Source organism: Zalophus californianus, chromosome 7 (genome assembly GCF_009762305.2).
Source record: "Zalophus californianus isolate mZalCal1 chromosome 7, mZalCal1.pri.v2, whole genome shotgun sequence".
NCBI classification, from domain to species: Eukaryota; Metazoa; Chordata; class Mammalia; order Carnivora; family Otariidae; genus Zalophus; species Zalophus californianus.
Genome location: NC_045601.1, coordinates 21,295,700 through 21,323,375, shown reverse-complemented (window position 1 = coordinate 21,323,375; position 27,676 = coordinate 21,295,700). Strand labels below are relative to the sequence as shown.

Genomic DNA, 27,676 nt, shown 5'->3' with positions numbered 1-27,676 from the left:
ATTTCTTTTAAAGGCAGCTGAAAATAAGATGGACAATCTATGCGGAACAGCTGACTCGAGCTGCAGAGACCAGGACCAGGAAAAAGAAAATGGAAGTGTCAGTAGGCTGTGTGCGGTCGTTCTGATTTGCATTTAGTTTCTTGGTGGACCAATTCTGCATTTTTATAATGTAGAGAGCTAACAGGGGAAGTTTGAGGACCAATTCAGAGAGTATGCTAATTGGCTGCTATACACTTGAATACCCTCAAGTCGAGATGATTGGACACAAACGTGGAGGCAAATAAGAGATTCCATACTCCTATATCTTTGTGCTCTCCATCCATCTACCTCTATCTATTGATCCATTGTCTAATTCGATCTCTCTGTCATCTACCTGTCTTTCTGTCTGTCCAGCTGTCTACCATCACCTATCTGTTTTTTTCCCTGGGAGTATTTTAGACTTCATCTTCATTCGCTTCCTGTGGCACTTTTTACCACCTTCCTTACCTTACAGAAGGGAGATGAGTAGCCACTGGCCACAGCTCGAATTTAGATGCTTTCGAGCTTTACTACTTTGAAGGCAATGTAGAGTAACAGGAAAGCAATAGCTGCTGGTACCAGATTAGCTGCATCTGGATACTAGTACTGTCATGTACTAACTTTCTGTCCTTGGACACCTCTTTGTGTCCCAATTTCTTCTGTAAAGTGGTGATAATAGTAAATAATACTTACCCAATATGGTTATTGTGAGGGTTAAAAGAGTTAATTTGTATAAACTGCTTAGAGGAGTGCCTGGCACTGTTTGCTGTCAGTTGGTACCAGAAGAAGTCTATTTTAATCGCAGTACTTTGATCCCAGAGATAGAGAAGGAGTCTATACAAGCAATCATATCTTGGGCAGTAGCATCATTTAGTAAACAGGGTTGCTGGAGGGTGGGGGATGGGGTAACTGGGTGATGGGCATTAAGGAGAGCATGTGATGTGAGGAGCACTAGGTGTTATACACAGCTGATAAATTATTGAACTCTACATCTGAAACTAATGATGTACTATATGTTGGATAATTGAATTTAAATAGAAAAATACTTAAATCAAGTATGTTATTAAAGTATTGTTTTCAAATCAAATTATTTCTTGCATGTCTATGTGCAGGTTTCTGTGGATGATCGCCTTAAACAGCTTCAGGAAGCCCATAGAGATTTTGGGCCATCCTCTCAGCATTTTCTTTCTAGTAAGTACTAATAAACTTGACTGTTCTCATTAATTGAACAAATGAGCATATTCTTTCACTTTCCCTCAAGGAGCCATATTCTTTGCTACAAATATATTTACTTATATTAGGTAAATGTACAAAAAGCAATATTAATATTAATTACAATATTGTTTATTGGTTATTAGTTGTAATAATCTGGTCACAATTGATAAGTCTCCGAACTGGAGCAAAACTGAATTTCTCTTTAGCTATGGTTTTTCAATGGACCGTCAGCTATAATAATTAGTGTAGCCTCATATCATCATTGCTGTATGATAAACAAAGGTTATGAACTTTTTCACAATAAAAAAATCATTTTTACATTTTAAGATTTCTAATTAGCTTTTCTTCTTAAAAAGTGTTTATTAATTTAAAATGTACCTGTATCTTTAGCAGTAAAAAAGAAATAACTCCCCACGGATCCGAGATTTTTGTTTATTAGGTTCACTGTGATCATACTTAGCTTTTCTTTTGGTCAAGTATTGCAGATGTAGGCAAACCACATATGTAGATTTTTATGTAGTATTCTCCAACTGAAATTTTTAATTTTACGAACTGTTCATGAGATCTTATATAAGTAATTTGAACTCCTACTTTATTGTTCACTGCTGGGGAAACTAAAGAATGTAGGATTCAGAGTCATCCAAATTAAGATTAAAATATTAAGTCTGCCAGAACTGTAGATTCCTGAAAGTTAATTTCTTTATCTTAAAATTACTATAATAATACTTAGTTTTTCTGATCGCCTTGAAAAATTAAGTGAGAAAGCATAGTGAGTTTCAGAGCACCTAGCACAGTTCTTGGCACTGATGCTTTCACTAACCATTAATTTCTTTCCTTTTATTTGTCCTGGCAAACATATGCCAGAAAACAGTTTGTTTACTTCAATATAAATGAAGTTTAAAACTTAAGGCACATCTTATTTCCCAATTATGATAACTTCTTTGTATCTATAATAATAGAGAAAACTGAAGTAAGACCATGTCTTCCAACTAAATTGATACATTTGTATTTTCTCTTAATCTTTTGTCATGGTTGATAATCTGCTTTACCTCAATTCAGGGTCAGGCTTTTCTGCTTTCACAGTTTCAAGAATCTGAATTAGTCATTTCCTGCCCCTCCTGCCCTCCAGTGCTCATGCTCTCCCCCCCCCTCCCCCTTCCTCCCCTCTCCCCACGCACACCTGAGCCCTTAGATAGCCTATCTTTGAGTGACTGTAGTCCTTCCTGGAATATACTGGGTGCGAGGAGGCATTTCTAAGGTTGGGATGCCATCAGTGTTGGTAAAGTAAATAAGTTTGCAGTCTCCTCATTAGGTGTGAACTACTTCAGATTTCTTAAACTTAATTTAAGCTATGTGCTAAGGCAAAATTAAAGAGGAATTTAACAAATAATTGTGACTCTATTTATGAAACCCTACCCTTTCTCCTAGCAACCATTTTTTCATGATAAAAATCCAACTCATGTTCTTTAGGAAAGGAAACATGGGTAAAATTCACATGCACTTTGTGAAACTCAAGCATGTGGCCTTTTATTGTCTGGCCCTGATTGTCCAAGGTCAGAGTTTTTCAAATCAAAACAATTGTTAACATGAATGGAGAAGTGTAAACAAAATCCCAATTAATAAATTGAATAATTGTTATCTCTTTCTGCTTGGAATCGTTGGCTTTATAATATTTCTTGGACTTCAGCCATGGTTATAAAAGGAGTCTATTTAGTTAGAACACAAAATAAACTGACCTATTGGCCTGGTGCCAACACTGAAATGAGGTTGGCTTTAATGAGAAATTTATTATACCTACTTCCACATTTTCATCGCCCTTTTATATTTTCATGGACATAGTTGCAGAAGGGAGTGCTCACATGTTATAAAGAGAAGAAGAATTGTTGAACAGAAAAATTGCTGAACTAGGGGTTGGAAATCTTGAGATCATGTCTGAGCTCGGCCATTTCTTTATGGGACAAGTTATTTCACTTCTGAGTATCTAGTTCCTTATGTATCAGATAGGGCTCTAATATTGATTTGTTGGCTTCCTTATAAATAGATATATTTGAAAAGGCTTTTTGCAAAGTTTAGAGTGCTACATTTTTGTAAGATATTAATATGACATGAAATTCAGAAAAAAAGCATTTATGACAACTGGCTCTATGAGAGCCTAGTGATAATTGCAAAGATGTGTTTTAATTGCTTATTAGTTTATTTAGCAAAATTCGTTAGTAGCTCTAGCTTTACATGTTTAACTCTTCTTAAATAAGTCTTCAACTAATTATATAGGAATAATCTATTTTTATAAATAAGGAATAACTGGAATTGTAAGAAATCAGTACCTCAACAAAAATAAATACCTAAAACAAAACATAAAATCTCAGTCATAGTGATATTTGATGTAAAAGTAGGAAACTGTATTTTCTGTGCATTTCAGATGAAAGTATTTGGGATTCTTCTATCCACATAATTACCTTGTGTTTTTTTTTTTTTTTTTTTTAACAACCCTTTGCCTGTGTTTATCTTAATCTTTCCTTTTTAAGATTAATACAAATGAGTTTGTTTAAATGCCATCTGTCCTAGATAGTTATTCCTGTGAAGCAAAGTAAAGCACGTTATTAATGATCTGGAAAATTCAGTCTTGCGAAATCTAGCTTATAATCTGGATATGCCAGGTAAAATTAATTTTGGTTTTAGCTTAATCAAAAAATATATAGAATCCATTTTCCAGATAGCACTAAGTTTTAAATTGTAGTGGTTATAGACAATAAAACTTGATTTTGAAAAGTATTTTTAGCAACAGGTTCAATTAGTTAGAATTGGCATTTGAAATTGAACGTGTGTTGTTTCTTTCCTTGCTTCAAATGAATCTTTAAAAAGCCACTCTTTGTTTAGCCTAGCAGATTTCATAATTATAGGAATCCAGCTCAAAACCCAGAGTAGTTCTCATTGAATTGGTTATAAAATGTGTTTGATTGTTTTGCATTAGGGCATAAGGGTTTTGGGTGAGCAGTGTTTCCAATAACCTCCCTTTGTTTCTTCAGCTTCAGTCCAGCTGCCATGGCAAAGATCCATTTCACATAATAAAGTGCCCTATTACATCAAGTAAGTTGATTTTAATTCTCCTTTATGATACCAAAAAAACAAAGTTATGTTGATAACTTAAGAGGCTTTCCCTTGTAACTCTAGAAAATAGAATTCAATCCCACTGTCTGAAGAAAACTATATATATATTTAGTATTTAAAAGAAGTTAGTTTAAAAATCAGAGTAATATTTGTAGTTTATTAGGTTAAGGCTATAGGTATGTTTACCATATATTTTTTTAAACAGATATTAAAATATTTTGGGAAACTGACAAAATTTCTAAGTATGTCAGATTCTTGGGGCACCCAGCTGGCTCAGTCGGTGGAGCTTGAGATTCTCAGGGTTGTAAATTCAAGCCCCACATTGAGTGTAGATACTTAAAAATAAAATCTTTAAATAAATATGTCAAACTCTTGACATGATGCTGTTTCTCATACTGTACTGATTCTAAACCATTTTTATTTCTCCCAGAAAATCCATTTAAAACGTGCTGTACTCTTCTCATTCTAATCCACCAAAAACAAGCAGTGTTTTTATCATTCAAAAGTTCAGTATCTTCAGGGTTTTTTGACTTATGGAAATTATCTGCAATATTAGTTAAGGTTTATGTCACCCTTCCTTTTTTATTGTCAACTTGACAGTTTCTCCTTCTTACATACTAAGTTTCTCCTTACTATGTAACCTTTTATACATTTTGTATAATTTACACAAGGTCTGAGTAGGATTCAATCCTTGAGGCTTAGGCTAAGTATTGTCCTAAAACAGAATGATACAACCCTTTGAGGTGTAAATTAGCAAAGCTGTTGATTTACAATGTATTAAAATGATGACAGTCCTAGCTGACTCTGTTTTATGTGTATGGTGAACAGCATCATAATTACTGGGAAAATAATCACTATTATTAGGAGTCAACTCTGTCTCAGATTAGCCAGCTGACCTCAGGCAAGTTGGGTAAAGATCTCTGGGCCAACTTTCCTTTGTATCTTTCCTAAATGGCAAGTGGATCTCCAAAATCCATGCTGACACTAATAGTCTACTCTTCCAATATCCCTCTTCCTGAAAAATTTGTATAGGAAGTCAGTGTTTGTGAAATAGTATTTCCTTTTGAAGGTTTTATTGTAGTCTGAGCTGTATCACCATACCATATATGAAATATAATAATAGTATATGTTATATTGCCTTAATGGAATTTACTACTTCTTTCACTATAGAGTTTATAGTGTACTGGGTTGTGATAAACTTAAGGATAAGGTAGGGCGCCTGGGTGGCTCAGTTGGTTAAGTGACTGCCTTCGGCTCAGGTCATGATCCTGGAGTCCCGGGATCGAGTCCCACATCGGGCTCCCTGCTCAATGGGGAGTCTGCTTCTCCCTCTGATCCTCCCTCCTCTCATGCTCTCTATCTCATTCTCTCTCTCAAATAAGTAAATAAAATCTTAAAAAAAAAAAAACTTAAGGATAAGGTAGCAAAGCAATTGGCTGGTGTCAAATTTAGGCAATCACGAATGGAATGAAGCCAGAGGCTGGGTAAATTGACATGTCTCTGTTGAGAGAAGGTGTAATCATCTGATCCAAATTTAAACCATTTTTAAAATGTTTATATTTTCATTACGATAAGAGTTAATAATAATAATAGCAGCAGGTGAAGAAGGGGGCGTGAGTCAGGGAATGCTCACAGCCTCTAGAAACTGGAAAAGGCAAGCCAATGGGATTCTCTTTTAGAACCTCCAAGGAGGACCACAGACCTGCAAACCTCAGTTTTAGCTTAGGGAGACATTTATTTTGGAGTCATTTGTTACAGCAGCAATAGAAAACTAATATATGTATTATACAAAATCAAGAAGTCCATGAAATTATTTTAAATTAAATTGTTTTACTCAACTGACAAAGAATCTTTAGTATCTGATTTTTTTTGAAGTATTGATTGGATCCAGCAAGGCAGATTTTTGTCTTTACTGGATAAAGAACATATTAATTCTCTTGTTTGATTATGTTGTACAGAGGTTATCTATTTGATTTGTCATTTTAAAAATCTATCTTGAATTTTAGCACTGCTATTAAAAGGGAATTTCTGTATGTCCAGGTTGGTTATATATGACTAAAACTGACATTGTCAGAGTTTCACTGATTCAGAATTTTTATAATTTTGGTAGGCTCTCACAGGATTATAGTCTTGTTCAGACTATGAGTTCTGATGGGTCAGACCAGTGCAGCAAAAGCTCGTTTCTCTAATTTCTCATTGGCCAGAGCTCCATGTCCATGACCAGCACTTTAAAATATGTATAATACAATGATGGCCAGTATGTTTAATGTGACCTGTAGGATTATAGCATCCTAAAATATCTTTCAACATCATTAGTGAAAGTTTGAATTTCCTTGAATGTTTATATAGTTTTACTGTTAAATGTCTTTTAGGGCTTTGAAATATTTAGAGATCTCTCCAGGTATATAGGATGAATTCTCTTATTTTTAGAAAACTTCTTAGCCCGATTCTTTCATTTCCTGCTCTGTTGTGTAACTTAACAGTTTATTTCTTCATAATAAAGTACATCAATCTTTGGAGGTAGGGTTAATATGAGCCAGTATATTTCCGGATGAAGGAATGTTATGAAAACAAAATTTAATTCCCAAGTAAATTAATAAGCAAGTAAATAATGAGTGAAAGGGCTTTTAATATACACTCCCCTTCGCGTGGCTGCACAAGTAAGTAGAGGAAGAACGTTAAAAACAAATTTAGCATGATTGTCATGCAGCTAGAGTTTCCTGGAGCATATTAGGATGTATTAATTTAGCCAAAAAGAAAATAAGAGGCAGGTAGAAATGTAATTATTTTCAATGTGGAAGTATACAATTTTGTATACTCTAATGACAGAATATAGTGAGAAAGTTGAAAGGAGAATGGGAAGAACAAATTGTCTTTATTTCATATTTTAATTTTATCAATTAGCTAAAACATACTTTGATGGCTCCCCAATGCATTTCTTTCTCTGTAGGTGTTTTTTCATTAATATTTTGAGGTGTACCGCAGTGGTGCCAGACTCATTTGTTACTGTAAAATGATAGAATATAGATCTGAACTGTAAGGGTCTGTGTAGTATAAAGTCCTCTATGTTAATATCTCAAGTTGAAATGCATATCTTTAAATTATATTTGCTTCTTCTAAGGTAGGCTTTCCCAATCTGATCTGGTTTTTTTTTTTTCTTTTCTAGTATAATCCAGTGATGGCTCATTGTTCTATCAGTTTAAGGAAACCTGCAATGGTTCCTGTTGCCTTTATAATATTCAGAAATCTACCATAAAAGCCAGATTTCTTTCTCTGTGAATTTTTAGTCCTGTGTTTGTGTTTTGCACACGTTTTTCATTTCCTCAGCTGAAAGTTAATATCCAGAGCGTTTCAGGCATAAAGGGAACAATGAGTAAAAGCTTTGGGTTGAACTTTCCTGATATGTCACATTAATCATATAAAACTCATTGCTTGTTATTTTGATCCAGAAATAATAATAGTAAATAGTCATAGCGGGCGATAATAATGATCATTGAAATGAATTATATTTTTTGACTATTCATTTGCCAGCCACTGTGCTAATCCTGTAATTATCTCTTAATTCTTACTGAACTGTCAGAACTGTCATTACCCCATTTACAGGCAAGGCTTAGATAACAAGTACACACATGGTTGTCGAGTCACACGACCAGTGCAAGGAAGAGCTAGTGTTCAAACCCGGGGACTGACTCCAGCTCTGCGCCTTCTTGACCGCTAAGCCTCCAGTTCTCTGCATTGAGTGAAGGAGATAATAGAAGTTTTAGTCACATGGAAAAGTTGGGTAGGATGAAGATATATTTAGGAAGGAGCAGTCAGGTGGAGAAGAGTTGAGCAAACATCCTTTTTTTTCATGCTATGGACCGGTTGCCATTTATGATGCACCTGCTATGGGCCAGCAACTGAGAGCAGAGCTAATTTTCGTAGGCTCGTTTCTGTAGGGTAATATATGCTTTATATGTTTAAGGGAATGTCACACTGTGGTGCGGTAGTGGACAAAGGTGCTTTTCGATAGGTAGAAAAATGTAGTTCTCCACAGTCCTGCCAGTCGGATCTTGACAGGAATTCAAAGGTAGGGGAGCAAACTGTATCCTTCTGCTACCTTTCCTCAGCTCCATGGTCAGAGATTTCTGTCATTGGGTAGATTTCTGTCCGTGATTAGGATGCTCAACAGAGCTGGCTCCTAAGTCCCATAGGGCTTTTAGCATAGATGGTTCTATACATGTCCGGTCTGTTAGTAAGTCAGACTCTTTCATAGAATTTAGTAAGGTGAAGTTAGGAAATGTGGTTTTCCTTTCTCGCTCTACGATGTCATCTCTGAAGCTAGAGCGCGTGACTTTTCAGTAAGCCTTAGCAGAAAAGATGCTACAGCGTTCATGACCGGGCTGTACCCTCACGTCTTAACAGGTTTTTTTTTTTTTTTTTAAGATTTTATTTATTTATTTGACAGAGAGATAGAGAGAGAGCACAAATAGGCAGAGCAGCAGGCAGAGGGGGAGGGAGAAGCAGGCTCTCCGCTGAGCAGGGAGCCCGACGCGGGGCTCGATCCCAGGACCCCGGGATCACAACCTGAGCCGAAGGTAGCCACCCAACAACGCAGGTGCCCCACGTCTTAACAGTTTTTCCACTCAAAGCTGAGGTGCAAGCCTAAATTCTTGATAGAATCCTAATTGTGCTCACACACATGCAGCTTTAATATGAGCATTTTAGTGATGTCTTCTTAAAAGATAATATATATCACATTCTCAAAAACTGACATTTCTCAATCTTACAGCGTACTCCTCAGAATAAATTATCTTTACCTACAGATACCACTTCCATGCATTCTCTGCCTTATTCTCATTCCCCTTGACGACTAAGCCTAAATCAAAATTTTCCTCAATTTATTACATCTCCTTTATATTTTCCTTTTCTATTCTCATGTCCATTAAGGATAATTCAGCTTTCTTGCCTCCCAAGGGCAGTCTCTGCTGCCCTAATCCATCAGCTGCTGGGGAAAAAAACAAAGTTTATGGTTGTAAATGAAATCTTGGGGAGCAAGTAGCTGTTCTTTATAGCAGTCATGGGTTTATTTGCATAAACTGTATTTCCTTGTCTCATTATATATGTACAGTCTAAAGGAGAGAATTAATGCTTATTTCTTTAGAGGAATCGTGGGCCCGTTTCGATGATGTAGGTGAAGTATTTCTTCCTTGAGTAAGAGCAGAGAGGAGTGACAGCAAAGGGATATCCAAATATTCAGCCCAACAAGAAAGTCAGGGCTGGCCAAGGTGTATTATAACAAAACAAAGAAAAAATTAACATAAAGCATTTTATGTTTAAAGATTGGAGGAAACTCACCCCAAAACAAAATAAACCCATAACAAAGATGTAACTAACAATGAAATACAGGCTCTCTCTTGAAAGGCCTCCTACAGCTGTCTTCATCTCTCTCTTCCTCCTTAATCAAGATGTGAGATGACATCCTTTTGGTGCCAGATTTTCAGTGGAGGAGTCTTGAGACACACTTTGAGTCTCTTTCCAAGAGTAGAGCTTGTGTTTTGGTTTTAATGATAAAGAAATAAATGAAATAGAAGCCTAAGAGAATGTACTGGAGAGGATATTTTTCTAAGAAACAGTCTGTGACTTTATCTGTGTTGAAAATAAATATTTAAAACTCATTGGACCAACTCTGCTGATGAGGACGGAAGAACGAAGTTGTTTTATGAAAGAATGTAAGCATCTTGGGATCCCTATACCTCCTGCTCTTGGAGGCAGCTTCGGACAAGTGAGCACACCTTGGCTGATGAGAACACTAACAGCAGGCTGCCTGCCCTGCAGCAGCCTTGTATTGGCAAACTGTAACCAGACAACTTCCAGTGAATTTACCAGTGCCCTGACTTATTGAGATAATTCAGGTGGAATTGACATTGTCTGAGAAAGACACTGACTAGTGCAGGACTTAAAAAGATACTGTTTTCCTGCCATTTGTCTATACATTGCTGGGGCCAGTGTTATTATTACCATGAAGTGGGAATTTGGGCTTGGTATCTTACAGATTACTCAGTTCCATTGTATTATAGGGGCACCATCAGCCTTACTGTACAGTCTGACCTTTAGGGTCAAATTTGCAATTAATAAAGGTCTGCTATACAGTGCAGCAGGTCACTGTGGGGCCACTAATAAGGAAAAAGAGATATTCGTACTTTGATTTGTAAAGATTAAATTTTTAAAGTAGCCATTGAAACTAGCAAAAGTACAAAAGTAATAATGGTCAAATAAATTGTGAAAGAAGTAGAATATCTTTTTATATATGGATTATAAAGTAAAATGATACAGTGTTAGAGTCAATACAACAGTATAGAAAAAAATTGATTTCTCCTTTAAAGATTACATATGAAAGAGAGTAGTAAAATTTTTTAAAAAATCTAAATAATATAAATTCAGCTTTAAAAAACAAACTAGAAGGATACAATGATAAACTCAGCACTGGTGGGAAATAATCCTGGAGTTGACACCCCAGGTAGGGGTATAGAGGACTCCCCAGGAGCCAACTCAACAACAGATGACCTGCAGGAATGTTGATTAATGTCCATTACTGGTCTGATCCTCCCTAGTGTGACAACTTAGAGGGACACGGGGGTAGAGTTTGGGTCAGAGATGAGGCTCCTTCAGAGTTCTGGGCCCAAGCAGAGATACTACCAAGGTAGGGCTCCCTTGGGTTTACTGTGTGCATGTTCATTCTTCCAGACAATCTTCCAGTGCCCTCAAAACAAGTATCAGCCCAAGCTCCCTGCACACCCAGGCACATCCATTTTGTTCTTGAATTCTACTACTTTACTTTAAAAACAAATACAAGCAAACCTGTCGTATTGTTTTGTAACAAATTGTTCTATCAACCATGCCTGGAATATTGACATTTGTATTTAGGGTTGCAGAAGCATTTTCTCTACAGAGCCCTTTTCATGCTTGTGTCTTTTAACCTACTCCTAAGCATGAAATTATTTCAAGCGCATTTTATAGTTGAATCCAATAGATTTGGAGTTATCCATTGTTGACAGTTTAGTCTTCCTGCCTTGTGTCTTCATTTTCATGACAAGCTAGTGGCATTTTCTTTTTCTTTTTTTTAAAGTAGGCTCCATGTCCAATATGGGGCTTGAAATCATGACCATAAGATCAAGAGTTGCATGCTCCACTGACTGAGCCAGCCAGGCGCTCCAAACTAGTGACATTTCTTAAGGAAGACTATGCTTTTACGATATCTATTATCAAGTAGAATCCTGTATCTTATTTGGAATTTAAACAGGGAGGTTTTTTTTCCTGAAATGTTGACATTCATAATTTCTTAAGTTTTCCCTTAGATTTATTCTTTTTTTTTTTTTTCTGGATCACATGGTAGCTTTATTTTCTTTTTTTTAAATAATTTTTTATTGTTATGTTAATCACCATACATTACATTATTAGTTTTTGATGTAGTGTTCCATGATTCATTGTTTGTGCATAACACCTAGTGCTCCACGCAGAATGTGCCCTCTTTAATACCCATCACCAGGCTAACCCATCCCCCCACCCCCCTTCCCTCTAGAACCCTCAGTTTGTTTTTCAGAGTCCATTGTCTCTAATTGCTCGTCTCCCCCTCCGACTTACTCCCCTTCATTCTTCCCCTCCTGCTATCTTCTTCTTTTTCTTTTTTTAACATATATTGCATTATTTGTTTCAGGAGTACAGATCCGTGATTCATCAGTCTTGTACAATTCACAGTGCTCACCATAGCACATACCCTCCCCAATGTCTATCACCCAGCCACCCCATCCCTCCCACCCCCCACCACTCCAGCAACCCTCAGTTTGTTTCCTGAGATTAAGAATTCCTCATATCAGTGAGGTCATATGATACATGTCTTTCTCTGATTGACTTATTTCACTCAGCATAACACCCTCCAGTTCCATCCACGTCGTTGCAAATGGCAAGATCTCATTCCTTTTGATGACTGCATAATATTCCATTGTGTATATATACCACATCTTCTTTATCCATTCATCTGTCGATGGACATCTTGGCTCTTTCCACAGTTTGGCTATTGTGGACATTGCTGCTATAAACATTGGGGTGCACATACCCATTCGGATCCCTACATTTGTATCTTTGGGGTAAATACCCAGTAGTGCAATTGCTGGGTCATATGGTAGCTCTATTTTCAACTGTTTGAGGACCCTCCATACTGTTTTCCAGAGTGGCTGCACCAGCTTGCATTCCCACCAACAGTGTAGGAGGGTTCCCCTTTCTCCGCATCCCCGCCAACATCTGTAGTTTCCCGACTTGTTAATTTTAGCCATTCTGACGGGTGTGAGGTGGTATCTCATTAAGGTTTTGATTTGGATTTCCCTGATACCGAGCGATGTTGAGCACTTTCTCATGTGTCTGTTGGCCATTTGGATGTCTTCCTTGGAAAAATGTCTGTTCATGTCTTCTGCCCTTTCTTGATTGGATTATTTGTTCTTTGGGTGTTGAGTTTGATAAGTTCTTTATAGATTTTGGATACTAGCCCTTTATCTGATATGTCATTTGCAAATATTTTCTCCCATTCTGTTGGTCGTCTTTTGGTTTTGTGGACTGTTTCTTTTGCTGTGCAAAAGCTTTTGATCTTGATGAAATCCCAATAGTTCATTTTTGCCCTGGCTTCCCTTGCCTTTGGCGATGTTTCTAGGATGTTTCTAGGATGATTTCCCTTGCCTTAGGCGATGTTGCTGTGGCTGAGGTCGAAGAGGTTGCTGCCTGTGTTCTCCTTTAGGATCTTGATGGACTCCTGTCTCACGTTTAGGTCTTTCAACCATTTGGAGTCTATTTTTGTGTGTGGCGTAAGGAAATGGTCCACTTTCATTCTTCTGCATGTGGCTGTCCAATTTTGCCAACACCATTTGTTGAAGAGACTGTCTTTTTTCCATTGGACCTTCTTTCCTGCTTTGTCAAAGATGAGTTGACCATAGAGTTGAGCATCCATTTCTGGGCTCTCGATTCTGTTCCATTGATCTATGTGTCTGTTTTTGTGCCAGTACCATACTGTCTTGATGATGACAGCTTTGTAATAGAGCTGGAAGTCTGGAATTGTGGTGCTGCCAGCTTTGCTTTTCTTTTTCAATATTCCTCTGGCTATTCGGGGTCTCTTCTGGTTCCATACAAATTTTAGGATTATTTGTTCCATTTCTTTGAAAAAGGTGGATGGTATTTTGATGGGGATTGCATTGAATGTGTAGATTGCTCTAGGTAGTACTGACATCTTCACAATGTTTGTTCTTCCAATCCATGAGCATGGAACGTTTTTCCATTTCTTTCTGTCTTCTTCAATTTCTTTCCTGAGTATTTTATAGTTTTCTGAGTACAGATCCTTTGCCTCTTTGGTTAAATTTATTCCTAGGTATCTTATGGTTTTGGGTGCAATTGTAAATGGGATCGACTCCTTGATTTCTCTCTCTTCTGTCTTGTTGTTGGCGTATAGGAATGCCACTGATTTCTGTGCATTCATTTTATATCCTGCTACTTTACTGAATTCCTGTATGAGTTCTAGCAGTTTTGGGGTGGAGACTTTTGGGTTTTCCACATACAGTATCATATCATCTGCAAAGAGTGAGAGTTTGACTTCCTCTTTGCCGATTTGGATGCCTTTGATTTCTTTTTGTTGTCTGATTGCTGTGGCTAGGACTTCTAATACTATGTTGAATAGCAGTGGTGAGAGTGGACATCCCTGCCGCGTTCCTGACCTTAGGGGAAAAGCTCTCAGCTTTTCCCCATTGAGAATGATATTCGCTGTAGGTTTTTCATAGATGGCTCTTATGATACTGAGGTATGTACCCTCTATCCCTATACTCTGAAGAGTTTTGATCAAGAAAGGATGCTGTACTTTGTCAAATGCTTTTTCTGCATCTATTGAGAGGATCATATGATTCTTGTTCTTTCTTTTGTTAATGTATTGTATCACATTGATTGATTTGTGGATGTTGAACCAGCCTTGCAGCCCAGGGATAAATCCCACTTGGTCATGGTGAATAATTCTTTTATTTTTTTTTTTATTTTTTAATTTTTTTTAATTTTTTTATTGTTATGTTAATCACCATATATTACATCATTAGTTTTTGGTGCAGTGTTCCATGATTCATTGTTTGTTCATAACACCCAGTGCTCCATGCAGAACGTGCCCTCCTCAATACCCATCACCAGGTGAATAATTCTTTTAATGTACTGTTGGATCCTATGGGCTAGTATTTTGGTGAGAATTTTTGCATCCATGTTCATCAAGGATATTGGTCTGTAATTCTCCGTTTTGATGGGATCTTTGTCTGGTTTTGGGATCAAGGTAATGCTGGCCTCATAAAATGAGTTTGGAAGTTTTCCTTCCATTTCTATTTTTTGGAACAGTTTCAGGAGAATAGGTATTAATTCTTCTTTAAATGTCTGATAGAATTCCCCTGGGAAGCCATCTGGCCCTGGGCTTTTTTTTGTTGGGAGATTTTTGATGACTGCTTCAATTTCCTCAGTGGTTATAGGTCTGTTCAGGTTTTCGGGTTCTTCCTGGTTCAGTTTTGGTAGTTGATACATCTCTACGAATGCACCCATTTCTTCCAGGTTATCTAATTTGCTGGCATAGAGTTGCTCATAATATGTTCTTATAATTGTTTGTATTTCTTTGGTGTTGGTTGTGATCTCTCCTCTTTCGTTCATGATTTTGTTGATTTGGGTCATTTCTCTTTTCTTTTTGATAAGTCTGGCCAGGGGTTTATCAATCTTGTTAAATCTTTCAAAGAACCAGCTCCTAGTTTCGTTGATCTGTTCTACTGTTCTTTTGGTTTCTATTTCATTGATTTCTGCTCTGATCTTTATTATTTCTCTTCTCCTGCTGGGTTTAGGCTTTCTTTGCTGTTCTTTCTCCAGCTCCTTTAGGTATATGTAGGGTTAGGTTGTGTATTTGAGACCTTTCTTGTTTCTTGAGAAAGGCTTCTATTGCTATATACTTTCCTCTCAGGACTGCCTTTGCTCTATCCCAAAGATTTTTGAACAGTTGTGTTTTCATTTTCATTGGTTTCCATGAATTTTTTTAATTCTTCTTTAATTTCCTGGTTGACCCATTCATTCTTTAGTAGGATGCTCTTTCGCCTCAATGTATTTGAGTTCTTTCTGACTTTCCTCTTGTGATTGAGTTCTAGTTTCAAAGCATTGTGGTCTGAAAATATGCAGGGAATAATCCCAGTCTTTTGGTACCGGTTGAGACCTGATTTGTGACCTAGGATGTGATCAATTCTGGAGAATGTTCCATGGGCACTAGAGAAGAATGTGTATTCTGTTGCTTTGGGATGGAATGTTCTGAATATGTCTCTGAAGTCCATTTGGTCCAGTGTTTCATTTAAAGTCTTGATTTCCTTGTTGATCTTTTGCTTAGATGATCTGTCCATTTCAGTCAGGGGGGTGTTAAAGTCCCCCACTATTATTGTATTGCTGTCAATGTGTTTCTTTGCTTTTGTTATTAATTGCCTTATATAATTGGCTGCTCCCACGTTAGGGGCATAGATATTTACAATTGTTAGATCTTCTTGTTGGATAGACCCTTTAAGTAGGATATAGTGTCCTTCCTCATCTCTTATTACACTCTTTGTTTTAAAATCTAATTTGTCTGATATAAGGATTGCCAACCCAGCTTTCTTTTGGTGTCCATTAGCATGGTAAATGGTTTTCCACGCCCTCACTTTCAATTTGGGGGTGTCTTTGGGTCTAAAATGAGTCTCTTGCAGACAGCATATCGATGCATCTTGTTTTTTAATCCAATCTGATAGCCTGTGTCTTTTGATTGGGGCATTTAGCCCGTTTACATTCAGGGTAACTCTTGAAAGATATGAATTTAGTGCCATTGTATTGCCTGTAAGGTGACTGTTACTGTATATTGTCTGTGTTCCTTTCTGATCTATGGTGCTTTTAGGCTCTCTCTTTGCTTAGAGGACCCCTTTCAATATTTCTTGGAGGGCTGGTTTCGTGTTTGCAAATTCCTTTAGTTTTTGTTTGTCCTGGAAGCTTTTTATCTCTCCTTCAATTTTCAATGAGAGCCTAGCTGGATATAGTATTCTTGGCTGCATATTTTTCTTGTTTAGTGCTCTGAAGATCTCATGCCAGTCCTTTCTGGCCTGCCAGGTCTCTGTGGATAAGTCTGTTGCCAATCTAATATTTCTACCATTGTAGGTTACATATCTCTTCTCCCGAGCTGCTTTCAGGATTTTCTCTTTGTCTCTGAGACTCGTAAGTTTTACTATTAGATGTCGGGGTGTTGACCTATTTTTATTGATTTTGAGGGGGGTTCTCTGTGCCTCCTGGATTTTGATGCCTGTTTCCTTCCTCACATTAGGGAAGTTCTCTGCTATAATTTGCTCCAATATACCTTCTGCCCCTCTCTCTCTTCTTCTTCTGGGATCCCAATTATTCTAATGTTGTTTCATCTTATCGTATCGTTTATCTCTCGAATTCTCCCCTCGTGATCCTGTAGTTGTTTATCTCCCTTTTCTCAGCCTCTTTATTTTCCATCATTTGGTCTTCTATATCGCTGATTCTCTCTTCTGCCTCATTTATCCTAGCAGTTAGTGCCCCCATTTTTGATTGCACCTCATTAATAGCCTTTTTGATTTCGACTAGGTTAGATTTTAGTTCTTTTATTTCTCCAGAAAGCGTTTCTCTAATAACTTCCACACTTTTTTCAGGCCCAGCTCGTATCTTTAAAGTTATGATTCTGAACTCTAGGTCCGACATCGCACTAATGCCAGTATTGAGTAGGTCCCTGGCAGACAGTACTACCTCTTGTTCTTTTTGCTGAGGTGATTTTTTTCGTCTTGTCATTTTGTCCAGAGGAGAACAGATGAATGAGAGAACAGAATGCTAACAGGTTAACAATGTCTCCAGCAAATATACTCTATACAAATCAGAAAAGACCTGAAACCAGGGGACAAGAAAGGGAAAGAAAGAAGAGGAAAAAAAAAAGGAAAAAGAAAAAGATAAAAACAAACAAAAACAGAACAAAACAAAAAAAAAACAGAATATGATCAAATATGATCAGGCTAGTGCATAGATCAGTGCCACACACTAGCTTTTGGGCATAGTTTGGTCTGTTAGAAGAAAGTGCCTGCTAAAATTTTAAAGGAAGAAAGACTTATATATGTACAAAATAAGGGTTCATACAATGAAGGGATGGCAGATGACTGTAAAGATGAAAATTATAAAAGATTTTATAAAAGGAATTGATAAGATAAGAAGTTGTTTTTGAAAAGAAAGAAGATTTAAAAAGAAAAAGAAAAAAGAAAAAAAGAAAAAAAGAGGGAGAGAATGTGATCAGGCTGGAGACTAGAACAAAGCCATACACTAGTGATTTAGGGTATATTTTGATCTGTTAGAAGAAACTGTATCTCAAAATTTTAAAGAGAGAACAACTTATATATATATGCCAAAAATAAGGGTAACTACTATGAAGGGATAAAATATGACTCTAAAAATGAAAAATAAAAATTTTTTTTAAAAAAGGTATTGATAAGATGTTGTTTGAAAAAGGGAAAAAGAAAAATTAAAAAAAAGTTAAAAAAATTAACTTTGAAAAACTAATGAATTATGGTAAAAAAGCCATGAATTCTATGTGCAGTATTCCCCTAGCGCTGGAGTTCTCCCGTTCTCCTTGATCGGTAAACTTGGTCTTGGCTTGCGGGCTGTTCATGCTGATCTTCTGGGGGAGGGGCCTGTTGCCGTGGTTCCCAAATGTCTTTGCCGGAGGCGGAATTGCCCCGCCCTTGTGAGTCCGGGCTAAGCAAGCTGCTCGGGTTTGCTCTCAGGACCTTTTGTTCCCTCCAAGCTCTCAGTACAGCTTTGGAGGACCAGGGTGAAAATGGTGGCCTCCCAATCTCCGCCAGGAGGAGCTGAGAACTCGAGGCCCCGCTCCTCAGCGTGCCCCCAGAGAAAAGCAGTCACTCCCGTCTCCCCGGTCTCCAGCCGCACTCCGTGCTCACCCGGCCTGTGATCGAGCGTTTCTATGTCTGGCACCCGACCCCGTGTGGAGTCTCCAAACCCAGCAGATCCCTGCGGTGCGCTTCTGCGTCGCTCCTCCCGGGGGAGGAAGGCGGAGTCTCCCCAGCTCTGCCGCTTGTTGGGTCCCTGCTGGAGGAGCAGTGGCCCGACTGGGCCGCGGATCACAGTTTATGGCAACCCCGAGCGGAGAGCCCGCGCCTCGGCTCCGTCTCTGCAGCCGGCTTCCCCGCTCTGATACCTGGGAGCTCTGCCGCACTCAGGCACCCCCGGTCTTTCTGTGACCCCGAGGGTCCTGAGACCACACTGTCCCGCGAGGGTTCCACCCCCCGCTTAGCCACTGGAGCGACGTCCCTCAGCGGAGCCGACTTCTAAAAGTTCCGATTTTGTGCTCCGCGGCTCTATCACTTCCCAGAAGCGGCTGACGGAGGCCTCCTCCCCCGCCGTCTATCCTCCCAAATATCACCTCGGATTCACTTCTCTGCACGTCCTACCTTCCAGAAAGTGGTCGCTTTTCTGTTCAGAGTGTTGTTACTATTCTTATCTTCGATCTCCTGTTGAGTTTGTAGGTGTTCAGAATGGTTTGATCCCTATTCAGCTGAATTCCTGAGGCCAGACGAAATCGGGGTCTCCTACTCCTCCGCCATCTTGCCTAGATTTATTCTTATATTTCCCAAAAACTGTAACCTTGGCGTTCCTGCCTTTAAAAGCCTAGAAGATGGCAGAAAGTGTTTGCAAGGGTTCAAGAAGTTCTGTGTAACCTGAACACATATTTTTCGTCCCCTGGAATAAACAGCTTCCTCATCTTCTGCCAAGTCTGTCCCCCACCGGCCCCTCAATAAGTCATGCACACAACACACGTGCGTGCACACACACACAACAACAGTAAGAATCTGCATACTGGCAGGAGTACTCCTTATTCTTCATGTATTCTGGTCTCAAGTGAAATAAAGATTGGGGAGGATTATAAATTCCAAGATGAGAATGTCACTTTTTAGATCCCTAAGAAGATACTACTCAGATAAATAACATTGCCTCGGATTGCCAGAATTTGTTTTCACTCTTTATGCTTTAATCAGCTGAATACAAATTGATTATTTGGAAGTTCCTTGATTCCTATATTCCTATATAAACTTTCATAAGCATATGTAAAGAAGGTATTAGCAGAGTCTGCAAAAGCCAGGGTCCACGTCATTCTGGAGATTCTCTCTTTTACATATAGCATCTCTTAGCTTCTATTGTGCTTTGTGACTTATGGAGTTGATTTTCTCTCCCTTATTTCTCCCCACCCTGAGGAGTGGTCTGGGGCATTGAAGACAGAAAAGCAGCCACTCCATCAGACAACGTGCAGTTCACTCATAATTTTGATAGGGACAGTGGGTAGAGGAGTGAAGTTGGAAATGAAATATATGTGGGTTCAATCATGAATGGGACATGAGTTTGTGCACTCCTCGTTTGAGAGTTTTGTCTGTGAAGAAGAGAAAAAGGTAATAGAGAGCAGGAAATGTAGATTCAAGGTAGGGATGAGAGAGATTGTGTGTGTAAGGATGGCAGATCCTTCAACATTTATATTCTGAGAATGGTCTTATTGAGAAGGGGGTTAATAATGCAGCACAAGAGATTTTAAAGAAATCTTTGGGGAAGAATTGGCCTTTGATAGGAGGAGGAATTCCTCAGAAAGGAGGAGAGAAGAAGACAATCTGACAGGTAGAAGGTAATTTATTGATTTGGTGGTGGGAAGATGAAGGAATTCTAATCTGGTGGTTTCTAGTTTTTTTCAATGAAGTGTGAGATCAAGTGAAATGATATAAGGCAGGGAGGGAACTTACTTAGGTTTGGGAGAGAGAAGGCAGTAATAAATTGTCTTAGGGTCTGGGAAGCAAGTTTATTAGGGAATGTTGTGTGGTTGCCAGCAGTTGGACATTTGAGGTTTGAAGTTAAATATTTAAAGTAAAATTAGTCTGTGTGTTGAGTGATTTTCTCCAGCTGTATTCATGCACAGCTGCTCAGGTCCAGAGAAGGCAAGTAATTGAGCTGATCCATGCTTGGGTTTTGCCAGGAGTGAGCGAGAAGCAAGACAGATGAGATTGTTTGTAATGATTATAATGATGGGCCATGGACTCAGATTTAGACAGATTCATCAGAAAAATGTTAGAATCTCAGTCATGCAAGTATACTTACATATTAAGAACACAGGCTTAAAATCAGACCATCTGGGTTCAAATTCCATTTCTACTACTTACTAACTCTGAGACTTGGAGCAAGTTATCTAAGTGCCCCCCCCCCCCGCCCTAGTTCCTTCATCTGTAAAATGGGGATACTGTTGGCACCCAACTCACTGAGTTTTTATGCAGATTGAGTTTACACAAGGAAAGTTTGGGAAGAACACCTGGTACAGAGTGGACACTCAAATAGTAGGCTATTACTGTAATTAATTTTAGGCATCCTGACCTGTGTCATCTCTCACTATGCACAGCAAAGAAGAAATATTTCTCTTTCTGTGATTGTCTTACCCCTGAACAATATGGGTCGTTCTTTTTCTCTCACTTGTATTTTTAATTAACTGACTCACCTTTAATTTTTTTCTCTTATATGCCCTTAAAATTGCAGTTGAAATGAAGCGACACATGGCAAAACTCACAAAGTCCAGTTTCAAGCATAAAATTGAGTAAATAAGTAACAAGTAAATGTGTTTGACTAAGTGTCAGTTTTGGTGTGAGCAGGTTGCCTTCTTGCCATCTTTTAAGGTTTTATGGGAAAAAATGATGCCACTCTAATGAGGACAGATGGGTTTAAAAAGTTTCTTCCCCAGAGCAGTCTATTGCCCAGAAATCAGTATCTTTTCAATCTATCAAAATTACTTGTACTTTGCTGTTGGTTCTTTTTCTCATATATTGAACCATGTTGTTCTACCACATTTTTGTGTTCTATTCATTGTTGTACAATCTTACTTGTGTTTTACTTTCTGTGGCTCATCAGAATAAATTATGAATAATAATAAGTAGAAACGTGTATCGCTTATTAACCTCCTTGGTTCAATATTTCATCAAAGTCCGTAAAATACAGAGAGTACATGTTATCTCAGCCAGGACACTTAAGAGTATAGGGGGTGCTCTTTTAATAAGTATATGGGATAGCAGGTAGAAACTAGAACTGCCTAGGGCGTTAAAGGGTGATTAAAAAAAAAAAAACAGTTAATGGAGATTTCATGCACAGCACAGTGATTACCCACAATAGTAAGTACTATGTTTTAAACTTCAAAGTTGCTAGGAGACTGGATTTTAAATATTTTCACCACAAAACAGAAATGGTAATTATGTGATGGGATAGAGGGGTTAGCTAACACAACCGTGGTAATCCTACTGCAATGTATAAATGTATCAAACCAACATGTTGAACACCTTAAACTTACACAGTGTTACATCTCAATTAAAAAATAAAAATTTAAAAATAAATCAAAAATTAGGTAAAATCTTGAGTCTCATACAATATAAAAAGAGCATGTGTCAAATATTTCATTTAACTCACTAATCACAGAATGGGTTAGAAGTTATAAGAGGTTCCCAGGAGAATACTAAGAATTTCATCTTCACAGTCAAATAAGGGATGCTAAAATGAAGTTTACCACTCAGTGTAAAGCTGATTCATTGGTCACTGTCCACAGGACAGTAATCATTTGCATCCCAATGGACACAGTTTGCATTTCTATGGATAAGAAACATTTGCATTGCTATCAGTTTTTTCAATTTCCGGAGTTTAAAATAGCTCAGAGACCCACTGACTTTTTTGCCCGCATGAAAGGCCTTCTCAGTTTTTCCCTTCACAAGCAGACCGAGCACAGCTCAGCACCCTACTTACACATCACATGCTCTCACTATTGCTTTCTTTGTATGATTTTGGACTTACCTGTTGATTGCTGCTTTGTTAGATTTTTTTACAGTTTATCAAGCTGTACAGTTTGAGGTTCTACTCCTCTTTCAGATATGAGGTTGGACAGAACCTAAGCTGTTGTTATTTGTGGGGTGGGTGGGGGGAGCAGAGAATGCTACTTTCAATTCTGTTTTGGTTGCCTGGTCTGGGAGGACTTGGAAGCATTTTGGCTGGACGAGCTGAGCAATCTGCAGCTGTTCAAATACTTAGAGCCTTTGGGTTGATTGTGGATTTTCCTTTAAAATCCTCCCCCCGCCCCCCTCAAAAAAAAGAGAAGGAGAGAGAGAAAGAAAAAAAGAAAACCCAACAGCCAACTGCATCTATTACCTTTTTTTTTTTTTAACTGTTGTTTGGTAAGCTGCAGTTATACTTCTGTAACCAGAGGCTGTGTTTATTTTCAGCGTTGGCAGTTCTGCCTAATGAATCAACTGGTATTGAATTCACAAAGGGAGATGCCGTTTCCCTCCCTCCATCTGTTTGCCAAATGTGTGTGTTCCCTCAGCTCCTAGTAGTTGTTTCACTCAGAAGAGCCATCAGCAAGTGGGTCTTCTCATTGAATTCTCAGCCACTGCCATGCTGCCATGTGGGATTTGCCCCTCGTGGTTCCATAGGACTTGTTTGCCAAAGCTCCACACTTGTGATTCTAGAGAGAGAAAGAGTACTTACATTGGTTGTTTAAGTATAAAGTTTGGCTCTGCATTACTCAGCTTTAGTTTGGTTCTTGAGCTTTGATTTGGGCCTTCATGATGGGATGTCTGCCTCTGGACAGTAGTGTTGCCATGGGGATTTAAATTACTCCAGAGAGACAGGGGTTGTGGGAATACTGGTCGGCTGTCTAGCACTGGGAGCTCCTGATGGATTTTTTTGAATTACCCTCTATTTCCAGCAAATCCTTCTTTAATTCTTACTGATGGTAGGGAGGAAGTTGTTTTATTAACAAAATCTGGAGGAGTCTTTATTTTTTTGTTTTTGCTTTGTTTTTTACTTCATGCATGAGAAGCTTTTTAGGTCATTTACTTCTCACATATGAACGTGCATATCAATCCCATGGGATTTTGTTTAAGCTGAAGATTCCAGTTCAATAGAAAGAGTAGAAGTCAGAGATTCAGCATTTCTATCAAGCTGTGGGCCACACTATGAACAGTAAGAATTTTAGGTCAGACAGCTTCAGTACTTTCTCTGTGGTCTTTGGAGCAACTTGGAGGGGGAAATGGTAGAATGGTTTGGTTGGTGTTCAGCAGCCGAATACAAAGTGGAAACATTTTTACCTCTGCATTGGTGTCAAGAACCAGGTACGGGAGTTAGACAACTTTCCAGCTTCCCCTGGGATAGACCTTCACATTTTAGGCATGTTAATTTATGTGAGATTTTTTTTGGAATTTCCGGAACATTTTACATACCCAATTTCATATCTAAACTTCAAATATTTTTGAAAGCAAATTATGAGTTCTTGGTGGGGTTCTGTTATATATATGCATATGTAACAGTGATTATGTTCTTTTCTCAGTGACAGGTCCCAATTTTTTATATATTACCTAGATTAAAAAAATAATCTCTCTTAAATTTGATGGCATGAATATTTTAATACCACTCTCTCGTGTACTGTGCCATTTCACTTAGTTTACTAAACAGTTTTGTAAGAACTGAGTGTTATCTAAGAAGTCTTTTGAGTACTGTTAAACGTTATTACTCTATTCTGACCTAGAAAAGGGATAGTAAACTATTTTTAAATATAAGGACACTGACCCATTGAAGTTAGGAGCTGTTCACTTCACACGCAGACACAAAGAAGGAACCTAATTTAAGCAGTAAGTGGATTTGTTCTACCTGCATCTTATTTCCGAAAGCCTTCGAATTCTGTGACTTAGTTTTGGAATTTACAGAAAAAGAGAAAATGTAAAACTTGCTTCTTAAGTGAAGAATAAGCATCATGAGAAAAACTGTTGAATGTCAGTCAAAAAGTACTGGTTAACTGAGGGAGGCTGATTGCTGAGAGGAGCATGAAGTCGCATTGGCAAGAGATTCATGCAGAAGGGGGGTAGAGAATCCAGATACACAAGAAGAGGGTGTTGTGGAGGAAAAACAACTTTTCCTCCACCCTTTTGGGGGGGGTGGTAGAGAATCCAGATACACAAGAAGGGGGTGTTGGGGAGGAAAAGCAACTTTTCCTCCACCCTTTTAGGTTTAGTTTCTGGAGGTCTATGAATTATGCTGACAAAAGACAGATTAGCAAGAGAAGAGCATTTGCTTATGCATGCAATGCACATACTGTGATGAGTAACTCAAAGGAATGGTTAGAATTGGGGGCATATGTACCTAGCTTAGCAGGGGAAAGAAGTTGGGGAGAAAAGGCTCCTTTGTGAAGACCCAATAGGTTTCTTTAGGAAAGATAAATGGGCTTTTTAGGAGAATAAACACGAGATAAGAAAGTTTGTGATAATGTTTGTTGATGCAGGTGCAAGTAGTTTTGCTGTCTTCTTCCTAGCCATGAAACTCCCCCAGAGAGAGGATTTATGGTAGCCTTGTTTCCCAGAAGTTGCTGCGTTTAGTCAGATAAAGGAAACTCTGAAAAGACCTCTTTCTACATCTGTTCAATCTCAGATGTCTTTAGCTTGAAATAATCTTTATATCAATTCTAGGGCTCTGAGCGAGCCCCCACAGGGGAGAAGGACTAATTTACACCAAGGAAGGAGAGACTGGAGGTTAAAGAGGAGGGAGCCTCACTTGACTGTGAGGTGAAGATGTTATTCAGAGTTAAACTCTTCATTTCTCAGTTCTTTGGAAATTTCATTAGGACTTCTAAAGTTTAGCAACTCTTCACAGCACTTCTGCTCTCGGAGGATTTATTCTGAATGAGGATCTATATCTGCCTAACACAAGTAGAGTTATTCTGGAAACTACATTGATTTGGCTGCATCAAGCCTGAGGCCCCAGGGTCACACTTCATATCTGGGTTTTAATTTGTAGTTGTAAATCTTTTCGAAAGAGGTAAAACAACATTTTTTACTTATATTTTCACAACATAATTGCTCAAATAAAAATTTATTATTGTTGTTTCAAATGTCCAAATAATAACTGGACATCGGTTTCAGAATGATCCGTCATGGGGATCATTTTGCATGTATTTTTAAAAACTTAGAATAAACATTCTATTTGCATACATTCTATGTGACCTATATTATTTTGTATGTTCTTTAATTTAAATATACTACCCTTTTTCCCCCCAGCCACCAAACACAGACAACCTGTTGGGATCATCCTAAAATGACTGAACTCTTTCAAACCCTTGGTGAGTGCTCTTTTATTTAATTAACCTAAACGACTGATAGCTGTATATTCTTAATCGGAAACTAAGCACCCGTTTTTCCGACATGGCATGGTATGTTTAAAAGATTGTGTCACTGACATAGAAAAAGCAGTTGAATTTCTGAGGGCAATGCAGGAAACAGTTTTTACCTTTCTTTTTGAGAGAACACGTGGTTTGAAATCGCATGAAGTTGATTTTAAAAGGAGGAATGCAAGCTCCCTCATATTGAGTCATCTTAAACTTCAGCTTTGCCTGAAAACAAAAACAATGACAGCGCAGCAACCTCGACTTCATTGCTTTAAATTTCCTGTTAGCTCACATTTTGTTCAGTTTATCTTACGAAATTGGCTTGCCTAATTTCATTTTGTCGTATGTTCATTTTCATGAAGTAGTCATGAAAAGCTAAAATCATTTTAATATAAAAATGTAAGAAAACACAGGAGGCGAGAATTCTAATCTTGTAGATTTCTGGTAGAATATGACTTTGAACTGATGACCTAGCCTGCTTCCTTTAGGTTGGTCCAGTGGTTTTGAAAGAGTTTTCTCTTTGGGTAGCTCAGGCACTGCTGGAGGGGAGAGAAGCACCCGAAGGTTCTCACACCCACTCCCACTTTGGCAGGGAGGGAGCACCCCTCTTGATCTCTTTAAATGTCAGGCATCTGTTGAGCTTTCATTTGGATGGGTGAGGGCGGCTAACGAAAGCTGAACAAATGAGAGAAAAGCCAGGGCTTTCTTTCGTTTGTAAAGTGAAGGTACAAACTTGATGATTTCTGAGTTTGCTTCCAGTTCAACAGTCTCTAATACAGACAATTCTGTCTTCAGGACACAGAGACAGAAATTACGGTATCTTTTTTTGAACTTGATACCAAATCTTTTTTAGTACCAAACTTTGATACCAAAGTGTTTTGTTTTTTTAGCTGAAATATAATTGGCATATAAGATTATATTAGTTACAGGTGTACAATATAATGGTTCAATATTTGAATGTATTATGAAGCTGTCCATCAGAGTGTCTACCTAACCATCTATCACCTCATGTCATTATAACATTTTTTATTCTTGTGATAACTTTTAAGATCGACTCTTTTAGCAACTTGCAAATATACAGTATTATTAACTACATTTAACCTCTTGTTTCTAAAGATCTGAATATAGATTATGGGATAATTTTAAGCATATCCATAAAAGAGCAGAAGAAGCAAATAGATCAGGTTGGAAGAAGTAAGACTAGCTTTAGGAGTAGTGACAGGAACAGCCTCGTTGACAGAAAACTGATTGTCCTTGAGGAAGATTTCCCGGGAGGAGAGTCCCTCCTGGCAGCAGAGAAGGAAGGGCCCTGCACCTACAGTGTGATGGATTTATTAAGCCTTCAGAAGTTAACAGGCCATGTTTCCTTTTCCTCATTCCCCTCCTTTTCCTATTGGATAATGCTCTCTTGAAAGCTGTGTAGCACTGCTTTGGAATGTATCTCACTATGGTGCTAATGAACATTTAATTACTCTCTTAAATAAGTGCTGTGGATTTTGAGAGAAGACTTTTTAGTGAGAACGGACATAATACTTTTCCATCATCTGAAGTAAACAAATACGTTCTTGCCATTCAACAGAAGTTAAGTAATAAGCCTGCCTTTGAATGTGTTCCTTTTCCATTTCAGCTGACCTGAATAATGTACGTTTCTCTGCCTACCGCACGGCCATCAAAATCCGAAGACTACAAAAAGCACTGTGTTGTGAGTTATTCTACCGAAGTTAATCACTCTGTTCTTTGGATTGCCTTTTTTTTTTTTTTTTTTTTTTGAGACAGAGATAAATGAAGAGGGTGATGTGTTTGTAGTTAATCTCATTTGCAGTGTATCTCACTCAAGTAATTGGCTGTGTTTCTATAAATACTCTATTATTTGCCCCATCAGCATGCATGCAGTAGTAAAACAAATGAACATATGCCGTTCTCAGTTGGAGACCAAAATTAGCCAAAATACAGGAGTAACATAAAAAGCTTTTGCAAAAATTATGCTGCCACCCAATTTAAAGGGATTAAATCAGGAAATCAAAGTAGTAGATCATTGCCTTCTTAGTACTTTGT

General features: G+C 38.1%; 1 protein-coding gene across 13 annotated transcripts in view; it reads left to right on the top strand.

The window, feature by feature from the left end:
- The window catches only part of UTRN (utrophin), a 500,526-nt gene that overhangs the window by 406,789 nt on the left and 66,061 nt on the right, over window positions 1-27,676 (top strand). For 12 of the 13 annotated variants that reach the window (XM_027601866.2, XM_027601862.2, XM_027601867.2 and 9 more), the window contains 4 exons: window positions 1,131-1,209; window positions 4,260-4,320; window positions 25,515-25,576; window positions 27,249-27,323. In XM_027601866.2, the coding sequence (XP_027457667.2) occupies window positions 1,131-1,209; window positions 4,260-4,320; window positions 25,515-25,576; window positions 27,249-27,323 (277 nt within the window). Of the gene's footprint in view, window positions 1-1,130; window positions 1,210-4,259; window positions 4,321-7,507; window positions 7,629-25,514; window positions 25,577-27,248; window positions 27,324-27,676 lie in introns of those variants that run through there. The other variant, XM_027601871.2, reaches the window with a different exon arrangement.